The sequence below is a fragment of the Odontesthes bonariensis genome, chromosome 1 (genome assembly GCF_027942865.1).
Source record: "Odontesthes bonariensis isolate fOdoBon6 chromosome 1, fOdoBon6.hap1, whole genome shotgun sequence".
Lineage (NCBI taxonomy): Eukaryota > Metazoa > Chordata > Actinopteri > Atheriniformes > Atherinopsidae > Odontesthes > Odontesthes bonariensis.
In genome coordinates, this window is record NC_134506.1 from 19,320,990 (window position 1) to 19,336,770 (window position 15,781).

At 40.6% G+C, this 15,781-nt stretch overlaps 1 protein-coding gene across 2 annotated transcripts; it reads left to right on the plus strand.

Annotated features, from left to right (window-relative positions):
- Nucleotides 1-603: 603 nt before the first annotated feature.
- On the plus strand, nucleotides 604-15,091 carry dync1li2 (dynein, cytoplasmic 1, light intermediate chain 2). Of its 2 annotated transcripts, none has more exons than XM_075452035.1 (13): nucleotides 604-781; nucleotides 1,581-1,654; nucleotides 2,293-2,409; nucleotides 2,543-2,773; nucleotides 6,181-6,341; nucleotides 7,593-7,686; nucleotides 7,843-7,978; nucleotides 8,181-8,292; nucleotides 8,392-8,451; nucleotides 8,924-8,968; nucleotides 9,093-9,210; nucleotides 10,052-10,180; nucleotides 11,579-15,091. In XM_075452035.1, the coding sequence occupies exons 1-13, from the start codon at nucleotides 696-698 to the stop codon at nucleotides 11,686-11,688; spliced, it is 1,473 nt and encodes a 490-aa protein (XP_075308150.1). In that variant the 5' UTR covers nucleotides 604-695; the 3' UTR covers nucleotides 11,689-15,091. The 2 variants fall into 2 exon arrangements, with proteins under 2 accessions (XP_075308150.1, XP_075308227.1); XM_075452112.1 differs by having other exon boundaries at nucleotides 11,584-11,691.
- The last annotated feature ends 690 nt before the right edge of the window (nucleotides 15,092-15,781 follow it).

Below are 15,781 nucleotides of genomic sequence, written 5' to 3' on the forward strand. Positions count from 1 at the left end.
CTTTAAATCAGTCAGAATTTATATAAATATACACCAGAAACTGTAACAACTGTGAGGAAGACATTTCTAACTTTTTCAGAAAGGAACAAATGGCACCCTCTACTGGAGGCTTAATATTTTACAACATCATTGACGCTCTCATTTGCCAAAGTCCAGAATGCTACAAGAAAACATTGGTTACGATTTAGAGTGTGAGAGACACGTCAAAACCTGGTGTTAATTGACTATGAAATAAGCTCAAAGTGTGTGTGCGACTTAAGAATTTTGAATAAATCAACATCGAAGTGTAAAAGTGACAAAACTGTAAGTATGCGAGCCACGAGGAAATAGATTAGATCACACTATTGTCCACCATCAGCTGGTAAACCTGCAATGACATCACTTGTTGCGATGAAGCCAGAAGTAATGTTTGATAGTTTGACCTCATGTTCGATGAATACAAACGGCCCCTCTGATAATACCAATAATCGTTCAGATACACGAAGCTATTAATACGAGAACACTGTTACTTTTGTTTCTTATCATAATTATAAAATTAATTGACACGTTTTAATGAAAAAGGGCGGCTCTGCACGTTGGGTCCCGACGCGGCGTTTCAGTCAACGAATGTAACGTACCCGTGGCCACTTGGATGAAGGCGGTGCTAGTGGAGCCCAAGCAGCAGGGCCTTGCCTTTGTGGGTGTAGAAAGAGAAGATGGCTCCCGTTCTGGAGAAACAGCTCCCGGGCGCCGCCGGGTCGGGCGACAATAACAACGAAGATGAAGAAGGACAAAACCTCTGGTAAGTTCTGCTGTTCTTTTAACGACTTCATCCCACTGAGGACGCTGCAGGAATAGCACAGCCGCCATGGTTCTGCTTTGTCACTGCCGGTCGCTTGCTATCAAACACCGGCCCGGCTAGCAGGAGCGTTAGCTCTATCTGAAGCTGTGCGGTCAGTGTGCTAACGTTACTTCTGCTAGCAGATCAGCTAACGTCAGCTAACTGGGTATATGCCGATTTGCTATCGTTACATTTCAGCCAAGAAGCTTAGACCACCCATTACGGAGGCATTTTACACAGTGTATATATATTTTTTTGGACTTGTGCATTTCCAGACAGCCGCTCATATCACCAGTGACTTTGACAGTTTCTCTAGAGGCAAGCGCTACATAATCAGATAGCTTCTTTATGAGGGACACTGCAAGCTAACAGGAACGTAAACGTTAAGAAGCAAGTTTAACCGAGAAACTGAAGTGTATAGAAAGTCAAAAGATGTCATTCCCTAATGTTGATCTCCAGGAGTCACGCTGTTAAGAGTATCGACATGTACTAATCCATAAATTCAGATTACTTGTATTCAAGGCACCGGACAGGGGTGATGAATGATCATTTCCTGTTTTTTGTTGTTGTCGTGGACTCATCTTAGGGCGAGCTCGAGGAATATTGCCACCAATAGAGTATGCAGCCTGCAGCGTTAGCTGGACAATGACTTGTGATTGCAGCTTATGTTCAGAGACTGGGAGCTGTCGGTCTGGGCCTCTTCACAATCTAACCTTCATATTACAGCTGCCTGTTATTTATGTCTTGTCATTTCTTGTAGGTCCTCAATACTGAGCGAAGTTTCAACGAGGTCGAATTCAAAGTTGCCATCTGGAAAAAACATCCTTGTATTTGGTGAGTTTTGGCTGCACCACATCTGCGAAACACTACACTTCTGCAGTGTTTGTGAGGGCAAACGCAATATTTGTATAAATATTCTGCTTTCTCGGCTTCTTAACCTTTTTTTTTTTTTTTTTTTTTTTTTTTCTTTTGTTTGGACTAAAGTCATAATAAAAATAATAATTGTGAGAAGTTTTTTGGGTGGGGTCGAGCTTATTTGCACGAGCCTCACTGAACTGTTAGAAACTATGCTTTCTACCAGCAGGAACACATGAATGAGACATTCTAGACCTCTTTGCATTTGAGGGTCAGTTTGAAACCCTGCCAAGAAGATGATAGATTATTTATTTATTTATTTTTTTAAATGCTTGATTAAATGCAATGTTTTTGATCATTTTGATGTGGAGGCCTATATGTAGCGCTGCTCTGAACTGTCCATGGAAATCACCAACATTTCCTCCTGCTATTCTCGGTCGCTGGCCTGCACACCAGGAAACCAAAGACGGAACAATACGTCAGCCCACCTGCTTTATGTTCGCCTGTTTCATTTCAGTGCAATGTTGGCATGATTGTGGATATGTTTAGGTCTGAATTGATTGATATTACTCTGCCAACTGTGACTTCTGATGATATAGTTATTGAATGTCTTGCAGGTGAGGATGGATCGGGAAAAACGTCGCTCATGGCCAAACTTCAAGGAGCCGATCATAGCAAGAAGGGGAGAGGACTGGAGTATCTTTACTTAAGTGTCCACGATGAAGACCGGGATGGTGAGTTTACCCGCTGCAACTTGTCTCTGGTTGTTTAACAGCATTGGTCTTTAAAAAAAAATAACATGACTGTAAAACCGTTGTTGCATTGCATGTATCTAACTGTAATTATTGTATTTATTTTTCCACATAGACCTTACTCGCTGCAACGTGTGGATCCTGGATGGGGACTTATACCACAAAGGCCTTCTTAAGTTTGCTGTTACGGCTCAGTCGCTGCCTGACTGCTTAGCTGTTTTTGTTGCGGACATGTCCCGGCCCTGGACCATTATGGAGTCGTTGCAGAAGTGGGCCAGTGTACTACGTGACCATGTGGACAAGCTAAAGATTCCTCCAGAGGACATGAGAGAAATGGAGCAGAGGAGTAAGTAATGACTTCGAACGCTTATTTATGAGTAACTTTCATTTAGTCGAGTCAAATCCACCCTTAATTATGGAAACGCTGATGGAAAGTCTTACCTTTTTTTTTAAAATGTTTTTTTTCTGCTGCATTTAGCTGGACAATCCTCGTTGCAGGTTGCAACAAAAAGAGAAAGTAATTAAAGCAGGCTGAAGGTAGTTATAAGGTGGTGATTTGCTACACTTTTCTTTTCAACGGGAACAGTACGTACATACATTTTGTTCAGTTGTCTGTGTGAGGAGATCAAACTGCCAAGATGAAGGTGCCTGAAGCATCCCAGGGTGGCAAGCAATGTGAGTCTTACATAATGAGAGCGATCGTCACTGCTGACAATCGCTACCAGGGGAAGAAAGGAGAGCTTGGTTAAGACCTCGCATGGAAGGCGAGCGCTGTATAACATTACACATAGTCATGGATGATTCTAGGTCATCATCAGTGAGGCCCGTGATCCTCAGCTGTGCGCTCTTGGCTGGAGGCGAGTTCTGCAGATCAATGAGTGTGATGCACTCAGATGTTGTTCTGATAATTTTAGAACTGGTCATCTCTCACTTATGAACTGTTCTTTTATGTTTGGAGAGATTGTTGCTTTTCAGACTACTTGGTTCAGCCTGCAGGGTTTTGTAAAATGTTCTGGTATGCTTCTAAAGTTTGCCTGCTCTTTTTGCTCTTAAACCTGTAAGGAGTTCTTGCAGAAGGGAGACCTTTGAATGAATGCAAGGGAATTTTACTTTTTAATAAAATTAAAAAAAACACAGTAACATGTGTTAGCAAGTCTTCTCTAGTCTTCAGGAAAATGTGCTAAGCACAATAGCAAGTGAATATTTTTAGGGATTATAATGACTTTAAATTAGTCTTATTTGAAACTTGCTTTATTGGTCACATTCACTCCAATAATCTGTGTGAGTAAAGTGTCGTTCAGTTGAACCCACAAAGTTTATTAGAAAAGAAATGTAACTTGTACATCAAATCTTGCAATGTCCATTTAAAAAGTGGCAGTCATGTTGTTTGCACTGAAGAAATGACTTGAGTCTTCATAACACTTGAGATCTTTAGCTCAGATTTCACCTTACCCACTGGCATGGTCAGATTTCTAGTTGAGTTGAGGCATCTCACCCAGATAAAGGATGAGAATGCCCATTGTGATGTCAGTAGCACATCGTTGAGAGCTAGTCAGATTACATAGTGGTTGAGGGACAGGCTAACAGCCTGGAAGTGTGTATGTGTGTATGTGTGTGAGTGAATGGCTTTTGTCCAGGGTGTCTTGCAGGAGTCTTGCATCATGCCTCCCTTCCAATAGCGCTATGGCAACGGGAAAGGAAGTTAACATAGTTGGTCCGAATTCAGTCAGTGGGCTGGACATTCTGTCTGCTGTGGTGCTGGAACTAAAAGTAGGTTGGATGTCTGGAGACGTCTTTAGTCAAATTACAGCATCAACATGCTGCTGCTGCTGGGCCGCATGTTACAAGCAGAAATATTTCACTCTGTGACGTCTTGGTAGCGATGATAGAAGGATTCTATTGGCAACAGTATTTGGGGGACGGTCTGTAAACAAACATGTTGGTTGTTTTTCTCTGAGCTCGCATCATATACAAGTTAACAGTTTAACTTGTCTCTCAGAATCAAGAATCTTTTTTTTGTCACTATGCAGGCATAATGGAATTTTGTTCAGGAGCTCTTGGCTTACGATACACACAAAGATACAAGGCACACAGTATAAAGATATCTAAATAATGTAAAAAAGAATAAAAATAGTAAAAGTCAAAGTAAAAAGTTACAGTGCAATCAGATTGTTGTATGCCTGTATTGCACATATTGCAGCATAAGTAGGTCAGCAGATTAGTTATTTATTGTACATGTACTTGGGCGAAAAAGTCATTATTTTTTCAGAGTTGAAGTTTTAACTTTTAGATAGATGGATAAATACTTTAACGATCCCGAGGGAAATTTGTGGAATTTTGACTGAAATTTGGCCTATTTTCGTGTAAAGTATTCGAGTCGCAGTTTCAGAACATTAATTGGAGTGTATAATTTATTTAAAGTAGGCTGAGTGCAGATGCATTTTGGCCTTACCTTTGTTTGTTGAACAGGTAAGTAGGTCTTGATGGGTCAAAGTCTGCCTGGCTTCGTCACTTTCATTGGGTGACAGATTGACAAGCCAAAACCTTTCCGCATCTAAGCAAACTACCCGGTCCATGCGCACAATCCTCTGCTGCTTCCACCTTTTTCCTTCGTCACTGTTGAGGTGGAAACTGGGCACCGTGATACACAGTGCTGACAGTAATACTGGCGGGGTGTTTCTCGCAGTTACTTTTCTTTTCGAGCCATCAAAAGTACGCATTACTGATAAATTAGTAGGTAACATGAACATCATGTTTCTTTTAATTATGTCCGAACTCTTGTCTTGTTTTTGTTTAATGAATAGCCTTGTTCTTTTTCACATTTACATCCAATATAACTTCAAGTTTCTGAGTGAGAGGGGACTAAATGATGGTCTTGGTGTCAAATTGAAGCTCAGATCTTCTGCATACAGCCTGGTGTGGCTCATGATTTATTTACAAATCTTGTTGGCAGTGTTAAGTAGGCTCGTAATTGCTATCCTTGTCGGAATGTACATACTTCAGCTTTTTATGCATATTCTCCGGATTTATGTTATCCTATATTCCAAGATGGGTTCTCTTTTAATTAGCTATAACGCCAGTTCTTGCCCCATGTTTAAAAAATAAATAAATAAATAAATAAATCAAATCCCAAGTCTGAAAATAAAGAGTTTGACTCAAAGCGACAAGCCAATCTGGCTTTATGGGCTGTTCCCCAACTGCATTCTCAAAGCTCCCGAGGAAGTAGGCCAAAGCTTCCTGCTTACAAGCCCCAACCCCCTGCCCCCAAGCTCTCACAGCAGCTTTGAAAACGTCTGGACAGCAGGGCCAGCACCACAGGAAAGTCAGGAAATCCATTTATTTAGGTTTTAGGCTTTTCACCTCAGGCGTGTTACGTAACTGTGGAAATGTAACGACTTTTTTTTTAATCCGCAGTGGTACTTCTTCTCACTTACATCTAGATTTGTGAGGACGTGGAGAGGAAGCGGTTATACGTCACGATGTGAATTAGGAAGGCTTCTGTTTGGTTAATTGACATCTCATGTGTATGGTGACTTTATGATGGAATGTCAGGAACACAGTTGGGAGCCGTGCATAATTAGAACTGCACTACAAAGCCAGGTTTGAAGTCATTGTGCATGAGGCTCTGTGAGAGTTGCAGAACATGTAGCAAAGAGGATGCCTAAATGGTTTTCTACTGTGTCAGTTATACTCGAGTTAAAAAACACAGTCAATGAAAAGTCAATAATCTTATACTTTTTTTTTGTCTTTCAGTGGTAAAAGCTTTCCAGGAGTACACAGAACCAGAGGATGCCACCCCATCCTCTCCACGACGAGCCCCAACATCGGGAGAGGATGAAGCCATCGTGCTACCACTAGGGGACAACACACTCACACACAACTTGGGCATTCCGGTGCTAGTAGTTTGCACAAAGGTAAAACACTTTTCCAATTCCTAATGTTGTTGTTGCTACAAGCTGAACCAAGAGTTCAGCAACGTCCCTCTACATTTAGTTTGTGATGAGCTGCTTATTGCACAAACGCGATGCACAACGGCGCATTCTCCATCGCGTTGTTTGTTTCTTTCCGACGGCGACAACAACAGTAATATCGTCTCTTCCGACTTCCGGTTCACGACCCCAGGAAAAAATCTCGAGCATGCCCAGAACGCAAAGTCTAATTCACCACGTGCTTCACCGTCTACAAACAAACACGTTTGTTTGTTTAATTTGACTTTCAACCGAGTTATCTCGGGGTCTTAATCCGATCCAATCCAATTTCTTGTCCGATTAAGGTGTCTACATGAACTTAATAACTCAGTCTTTGTAATTTAGCCAATAATCTGATCGTTTCAGTGCCATGTAACCCCACTGACTGTTATCGCCTCCCTTGCTGGCACAATTTTCTAAAACCTCTCTCACATAATCCATTTCAAGCCCCGTGCTTTTCTTATCTATAGATATTCCGACACAACTTTTACACTCGGAGCCCTTTGAGCTGGGCAAAGAAGCTGGGAGGAAAACCTTTCATGAATACCCCGACAGCTGCCCTCATTGCTGGTTCCCTACAAGAGCCCGTCAAACCTTCCCATTACACATTTGTGCTAACTTTTATGTGTACTTTTGCTTTAAAGTTGTGTTTTGTGAGGCAGTGCCCCCTGACCAAATGCTGCCATTATATTTGCTTGTTAAACCTTTCAGCTAAAATTAGTGCCGAAGAGCTCTCAACAGTGTCACATGCTAGCTGTGACTGGAAAATGGACTTTTTCAAATAGTTGATGCTTGTCTCTTGCCCTTATTTAAAAAAAATAAAATCATCATATCATCCCTGCAATAGATTTTATTTTCCATCATGTGTCTGGTACCCCCACCCACTTTGCCTCTAAAGCTCAGTAGTCTCTACCAAGAGTCACCCAAAGTCAAGTGTACAACCCTGAAATAGCACCCACCGGGTGGACTAATGCCAGAGACAGCAATAAGACAATTGGTCTGTTTTCTCTCTTTTCTGTTTAAAAAAAAAAAAAAAAAGCTTGAGAATAAAAACTTATTTTTTTATATGGAGAAATGTATTTCGAAGATAATTGATTAACACTGTACTCGCGTCGCTCCCATTTGCTCGTCATACTTTATTGTCTTTGTTGCTTAAAATAACAATTTCTCCATTTCTTTAACTTTTGATTCTTTCAGTGTGACGCAGTCGGCGTACTAGAGAAGGAGCATGACTTCAGAGACGAGCACTTTGATTTCATTCAGTCCTACATCAGGCGATTTTGCTTAAAATGTATCCTTTTGGCGCACAATTTAGAGGCATGGAGTGTTTAAAGAGAAATTGGCTGTACTTGATTTTTTTTAATTAATTTTTTTTTCTTCCCTCAATGACCCCCCCCCCAATCTATGAGATTATTCCAACCGCTACCACCCTAACTAAATGAAACAGATGGAGCTGGCCTGATCTATACTTCAGTCAAAGAGGAGAAGAACCTGGATCCGCTTTACAAATATATCGTACACAAGATATACGACTTTCAGTTCGTCACACCTGCCTTAGTGGTGGAGAAAGATGCAGTATTCATGTAAGTGGAATTCTTTTATTTATTTTTTTTTTATCATGGATTTTTGTTATAGAAACTTTTTGTGTTATTTGGTGTCAAAATGCTGTGTTCTGCTGCTCTCTTTTTTTTATTCTTAATCCTGAATAAATGTTCTTCAAATATATTCTACAGCAAAATATCGCACTTGTTTGTTGCACCCATTGCTCTCCTTCTTTTGTTTTAGTCCATCTGGATGGGATAATGAGAAGAAAATTGGGATTTTGCATGAAAACCTCACAACAGTCAGACCAGAAGATCCATTTGAAGATTTTATCACAAAACCTCCCGTTCGAAAGGTATGGAAGGATTGGATGGTTGACGGGCAACATTACTACAGCAAAGTATGAGTTTATTACATGACATGTCTTTTTTTCATTTCCCCCTCTGGTCTTCAGTTGGTTCATGACAAGGAGATAAACGCAGAGGATGAACAGGTTTTCCTGATGAAGCAACAGGTAAATGTCGGCCTCTCTTCTGTTTCAGGTCTACGCCGCTGACATTCTTAGTGTCTTGGCCTAATTCTTTATCTCAAATTAACTAAACTGTGACCTTCTGATCAAACCGCATATCACTGAAGTGCAGATCTGATGGTAATCAGTCATTTTGTCATTATCAATATGTAGTGAACTGCTACACTCGAGAGAGACCCATTGAACAAATTTGTACGTAGCATTTGTATTGGTGGATGTCTGAAACTATCACATTACTGCCTACGGTAGCTTTACTTCTTCTTATGTGGACGAGTGAATTTCTTCCAAGTTCTCTCCGCCCATAGGCCTCCTATCTTCTGCATCTTACACATAATGTACAGGCTCCCACACTGAGATTAACTGTGTGACTGAATATATGTTCCTGGGAACGCAAGTCGGAGAGGTCACATAACCTGTCGTTGAATGCACTTCACTTTTAGTCTTTCTGTTTTTGTAGTCTTTGTTAGCGAAGCAGCCAGCCACCCCGACAAGAGGAGCGACGGTAAGTTTCTTCAAGGTCTCTCAAATGTGGAAATTTCTTTCTTTCTCTCTTTTATTTATTTTTTTATTTATTTATTTATTTTTTTAAACTTGAGGGACGATCTAAACTGTTTTGTTTGTTTCAGGAGTCTCCAGGACGGACAACCTCGGGGTCTCCCAGGCCTGCTGGTCGTGCCGGCCAACCAACCATCACCAGCAGCTCACCGATGGCTGCGGTCAAAAAGCCCGACCCCAACATGAAAGGTCAGGGAGGCTGTTTTTCATACCCCATCATCAAAAGTCCTGCTGCAACCTAGTTTCACCGGTTTCACTAAAAAGATTTCAAAAATAGAATTAGACCCTGTGTGTGTGTATGTGTGTATATATATATATATATATATATATATATATATATATATATAATAACAATTTGATTTATCTTGTCATTTATCTTGGATGGTTGGGCTATAATTTCAAAAGTTCTTTCTGTTGTGTTGTGCTGCCCCCAAGAGGGAAATGCTAGAATAATTCACTCAACATTTCTTATTTCTTTTTTATCATGAAATGAAGGGAGGGCCAAGTGCAATTTAACACGGGTTATTAAAAAAGAAAGTTAGGTCTGTTGATGTACGCTGGTTTTGATTTTCCTGTTTTTTTTAAAAGTTAAAAGGTTTTTAAGTTTTGATTTGTTTTTGGTTTTTTTTAGTTCTCACAGCAACCTTTGAATACATTTCATCCCTGTAAAAAGCCTATTTGTAGATTGTTCCCCAATTCAAATAAAAGATATAAAGAAACACGTATGTTGCATTAGTGCACAGCAACACCCCACGGAAGGATTTGGGAAGCTTTTGTCCTCACGTTTAGGAGATTGAGACATGACTTTGTTGGGGGAACATGGGGGTGGTTATTTATGACCGATGCAACATAAGAAAGATGAGAAGCTTTCAAATGGTGCTAATTTGGAGTCATTTAATGTTAAGCATTGCAATAAGATGACCTATTGATCAGCGGTCTTAGTTTTGAGAAGACGACCAAGAGTGCAGTCATTTAAATGTGGTGGCCCAGAAATCAAGATTTTATTAATGCAAAACTATTGCTTCTGCAGGAGGAGCTGCGAATGAGGGAGTGCTGGCTAACTTCTTCAACAGTCTGCTGAGTAAAAAGACCGGTTCCCCAGGGAGCCCCGGATCTGGAGCAGTTGGAGCAGGAGTCCAGGGGTCCGCCAAGAAAACAGGTACAGCCCCTACAGCCTAGCAGTTGTCATTTTCTCAAATCGGCTAGAAATAGTCTTGCCTCCACACCAAAATTATGACTTTGATGCGATACCTGACAAAGTATTCTGATACTTGACCTGCGTAATCAGGAAAAGTAGATATAACGTGTAGATGACAGAAAAGAGCCACTTGCAGGTTTGGAGAAGTGAGAAGTGTTCTTGGCATTAGCTAATGTTATGTCCACGGCACTGTCAAATCTGCCATCACCTGTCAGAGTGTAACAAAGCTACAGATGGCCCCTTGATCCTGGAGTTTAAATAGTTAGCCAAAACGAGACCCAATGCCCAAGGATCGGCTGCAGCAGCAGAGAGGGTGTAAATCAAGAGTCCCCATCAAATTAGCAAATATTATCACGTCAGCTTACGTTTACGTCACACAAACTCAACAAAATATGAATTGACAAAGAAAATCTTAATTATGCCTCTTAACTGCCTCATCAGACTTTGTAGGAGACGAGCATTAGACTTGCATTTGAGCATTGCGAGGGAGGGCATGCAAACTGTGCCCACAGGGAGTGGAAGCTCAGTGCCGCTCATACACGCTGTCCTGCTGTGCCACACGCCCTCAGTCAATGAAAATAAATCTCTTATAAAAACACAATTGACATTGAAGGATCTGAACCAGTCAAGTGGAAAATGGCTTACTTTTTAATCGAAGGGTATGACTCTACTTTTCTGGTAACCAAGCAACACTAGACACTAAATAATTGTTCTTGGAGGACTGGCCGTATGGAGAAAACTAGTTAGAAACAAGGACATTTGTTCTCAGACGCTGTGGAACATTTTGCTGTCTGGAGTTTTATCTCCACAGCCTGATTAAGACGGTTAAAGCAGGCGGAAAAGAAAGGCGTCTGCTTTGACTGAACTTCTGACAGCCGGGGAAACTTGTGACAGGCCTGTATGCTCTGAAACCACACGCATGGAAACTAATATCTTTCACACCATGTCACGCCCCACTGCTCAGCTTAACCAATTAACATGTTTGTTTGTTTGTTTTGAGTAACCTCAGCTGTTATTGACGTGTTAGGTTCATATTTTCAGCTTGAATACATTTGTCCTTTCCTTTTGTTATATCTGATATAACAAAGTCTAATATGCGTCCAGCTCAGGAAGTCATTGCATGACTCATCCGTGCCTGACAACTCTGACATGTACTTTGTTAATGGCTGTGAGACCCAGCTGAGAGGATGATGCATGTGTCCCATGTTCCTTTGTCTAATGAGTTTTGCATGCATGTTAAATGTGGCAGCAAGCTGCCACTCACCAGCATGGGCGCCCATAGAAAACTGTTATTTATGAGCACACACAGAAGCTACAGGAGATTACTTTTGGGCTTTGTCTCCTGTTTCCTTTTCCAAGGGCAGAAGCCGGGTTTGACTGACGTGCAGGCTGAGTTGGACAGGATGACTCGCAAACAGGACTCCATGGTTTCAGCTAACAACATACCGCCGACAGAGAACGAAGCGTGAAGGCAACGCAAGCAGCTGCATCGTCCACTGCGTTAATACTCTGGAAAAAAATATATGTACATGTGAGCATAGACAAAAATTGACCAAATTCCCAACGCCTATATCAGTCAGCACACAGTGGTTTATCCCAACGAGTTTCAGAAGCTATCAGATGTTTTCGGTGAGATGGGAAGAGAGAGCTAACAGAGATGGAGGTGTTAATGAGATGAGAAGTGCTGAGGGCTTGGCTTAATTTCTGTCCTCTCTTCCACTGTAAATGTTATTTTGTCAGTTCATGGAAATGTGTGCACACTCCCAGGCAGCCAGCCTGATGCGCTGGGCTGCAGCCCCCCCCCGGTTTCTGGGGTAAAACACTCTCTCCTCGTGGGTTTCAAGAGTGGTAACCTACTGGTCCTGTGGCCTCTGGCTTAGCTCATCTCATGGAAGGAATTTGGTTATGATTGGAAAGGTATTTAAACATTAAATATTGAGAAAAGAAATTAAAATACTTGCAAACGTATGTAGTATTTAAAAGAAAAAACTGTTGGCTATGATACTGATGTATTTATACAAAGGTCCTCCTTTTTATTTTATTTTGTGCACCATCTCTTGGTTTAAGGAAACAATTATCTGTATCACGCAATATGTTAAAAACCCACTGACATCATGACACTAATATGACATGTCCTGATAGCTGATATCATATCATATCATTTGCCCCAGTCATCTCGAAGGATTCTGTAAATATATATACACACAAAAAAAAATATTCAGGTTAACTTGATTTTTGTATAAACTGCATTTCTGTCCAAATTGTAAAAAAAAAAAAAGGCTTCTTTGACTAAATGAGACTGGTTGGGATTTGACAGGCTTGGAGGTTGTATCAAAATTGCTTCTTTAGCTACAGGTGTGTATATTTAGGGAGGGGGTCGGGCAGCATCTTTCCTACTATAACTCCTAAGTGCCTCGCACAGTTAGCTGTTTGTGTCATAGTAGAGGTGCTTGTCTACACTAGAGGAAATGCACTGTAGCACCACCGGTTAAAATGTTTTTGTTTTTTTTGTTAACTTCTCGTCATCCAAATAATTTATTTTGTTTTACATTTTTGTTAATGTACAACAAAGCCTGTGGTCTGTTTATTTTTTTTCAGGAATAAGATTTCTGTGGCCTGGTTGATGGGGTTTAATAGATCCAATGCCTTTCATACAAACTGCATTGAAGAAACTACGTGATAAAACTTTTTCTTTCTTTGCCCCCAGACCCACTGTAGTTGAAACCACTCGTTTGCAGCCAAAACACACACACAATTCTTTGCTGTGGCTTGAACAAAATAAGAACTTGTATCCTTCAGTGTTCGACAGCACTTTCCTCCTTTGGTTTCACATGTTTTATCAACGATGTACTTTGCATGTCTGTTAAAACATTCCCGGTTTCTACATGAAGTAGCTGTAGAAACGCGTCCCTGTAGGAACCTTGTTTGTCCAGTCGGATCTTTTTATCGCTTTAGTGCCCATTTAAAATGACAGCCTTTGCCTTCAGTGTACAGCTTGTCACACAAGGCGCCCTTGCCTTCACGGGAAAGCTCCTAATTTGTGTGTCTTTAAGGGGTTGCTTGATTGTCTTATGTCCTTTTTGTTATTTTAAACTGCGACAGTTCTACTGTACCATATCAAATACTCTGTAATATTTCTAGTTTGATGACACCGTAATCACAATGAATTAAGTGTACACTGTCATTCTTGAGTCAGTATGCAAGGCCCTACTTAATCCTATGGATAGTGTACTCAGTAGAGAGTTGATGGCAAGCGTGAGGAGAGCAGCTATTTGCTATTCAGATGATGGCAAAAAGGAAAAAAAATTAACTGGTGTGAATTGGAACACAGAACCAAAGATGCATATTAGTCGCTATTTTCTGCTTTTGTATTTTTTTTTTTTTTTTTTAAGTCTTCCATAAGATTAACCAGTGGCCATCTCTCTTTCCTTTTTTTTTTTTCTTTTCTTCCCCCTCACTTTTACATGGAGCCATTGCATTCCACACATAAGACTTGCCTTTAAATGCTAATGACACCCTGCGAATGGCAAGGAACGGCTTAGTCCACTCAAGCATATCTGGAGTTTCAGCCGACAGAGGGAGAAAAAAAAAACAACAAATCAAAACAGAATCTCGTTGCAGTAGGTTTATTGGGAATTTTGTAAACTGGTCTGGAAATGCATTGCCAACAGGGTTAAACGTCACTTTTTCAATCATTTTTCTGTAAGGGAAAACGAGTACAGCCAGCTCCATGTGTTGTCATAATGATGCTGCTTAACTATTCTGCATATGCTTTGATCAAAATTGAAACGCTGACTGTTTTAATGTAACTTCATGTTTTGTTTTGTGACTGAGTGATGTGTTCGCCCGAAGGTCAGCCGAAGAGGATGAAGCACAATTTCTGAGCAGCCAGAAGCAGTTGAAGCATGTTGAAATAAGCACTTTTTCTTTGGACACTCATAAGTTCCCAGTCGGATACAGAATGCTTTATTACTGTTTGTCTTGCCCTTTTTGCAACATTTACTTATGAGATAAATTCGACACAACTTTTAAAAAAAAAAAGGTAAAAAAAGTTTCTGCATAAACGGCTGAGCTTAAGGAAGATGCCCCTAGTGGTCATCTGCGGAATAACCTCTTTCTGCTGGCGACATTGTACATTTAATGTCAACCTTGTAGTGATCCCTGTCAGTACTCTTTTCCTCTGGATGCTTTCAGGACATCTTAAAGTAGGCAAGCCAAATAATGTCTCGGTAAAGTTTGTTCTTTTTCGCTCACCTGTTGCCCTTTGCTTGTGTTTACATTCAAATTCAGCATGTTTTTGTCAAGTTATGGTTTTGCCTTACTAAACTTGAATACTTTAAAACGTCACCCAAACCTGACTGTCAGAGACCTGATAGGTTGGAGTGCTCTAACTTGACTCTAACCTGTCACTCTAAGCTAATTTGTTTTGACACACCCATGCTTGTTGAATTTGGCAGTAGTTGAGTGACATTGAGTGCTCCCATGCTGCTCGGTGTCAGAGTTGCACTCACTTATTGTAAAGGTTGAATGTTGCTCTCAATACTTATAAGTTTGTACTTAAATATCAGTTGAAAGCAACTGCCTCCTCTCGCCCTAACTGAAATGCCTCCAGCCACTATTGACAGTCCACATCTGTATGAGACTTTGAGCTTCTGCTTACAATCCTTTTTGTATTCAGGATATCAAGACATTTTAAGCACATGGTTGGCTGCATTTTTGTGTCCTGGGTTAATTCAGAGGTTTGATTGTATGTCTTTAACACAATTGTGTAGCCTCTAAGCTGCCATGTGGATTCTAGCTTCTTACGCCGACAAAGATAAGGAAAATGTTTATCAGACCCCTGGCTTCAATAAAACCAAGAATCCAAACTTTTGTGGAATTTATTTATTTATTTATTTTTTTTGCATCCTTTTTGTCTGTTTTTATTTATTTATTTTAATTCTTGGGTGGGGACACAGTGTTGACGTGTCCAAACATGTTGGTGCCCTCTATGCAACAACAAAAAAAAAAGAAATCAAAATAGAAGCACTTTACATTTTATTGAGCTGACCCATCCTAAGGCCCACACAAGTGATGGTTATTTACAGCACTTGAGCAAGATCTTTAATTTGGATAATGAAAAAAAAAGAAAATTTTTGATAAGGATGAAAGCTGTGAAGGTGCAACACTCCTGGGCATCAGACTCCTGTAGCATCTTAACACATCTGCCATCACCTATGACTCCTTTAATACCACCAGAAGGCCTTAGGAGGGCAGTGAGGTACAAAGTACCACAGGTTTGTCACAGAGGGAAAACAAGCGGTCTCAATTCCTTAAGTTTACTTCACATTAACTTGGCATCTGCTAAATATAACCAACTTTTGAAAATATTACGGGGAATAAAACAAATTTGGATGTAATATAGCAAGAGAGGCCACCGAAAAGCCCGTTTAAAAAAAAAAAGGATAGCGGCCGCATGTAACCCATGCAGTATAAAGGAGCTTTTCCCTATGGTCCGGTGGTTGGTAAAAAATGCTGCAGAGGCACATCGACAGTTAATTGTGAAAAAGCTCCAGGAGAAGT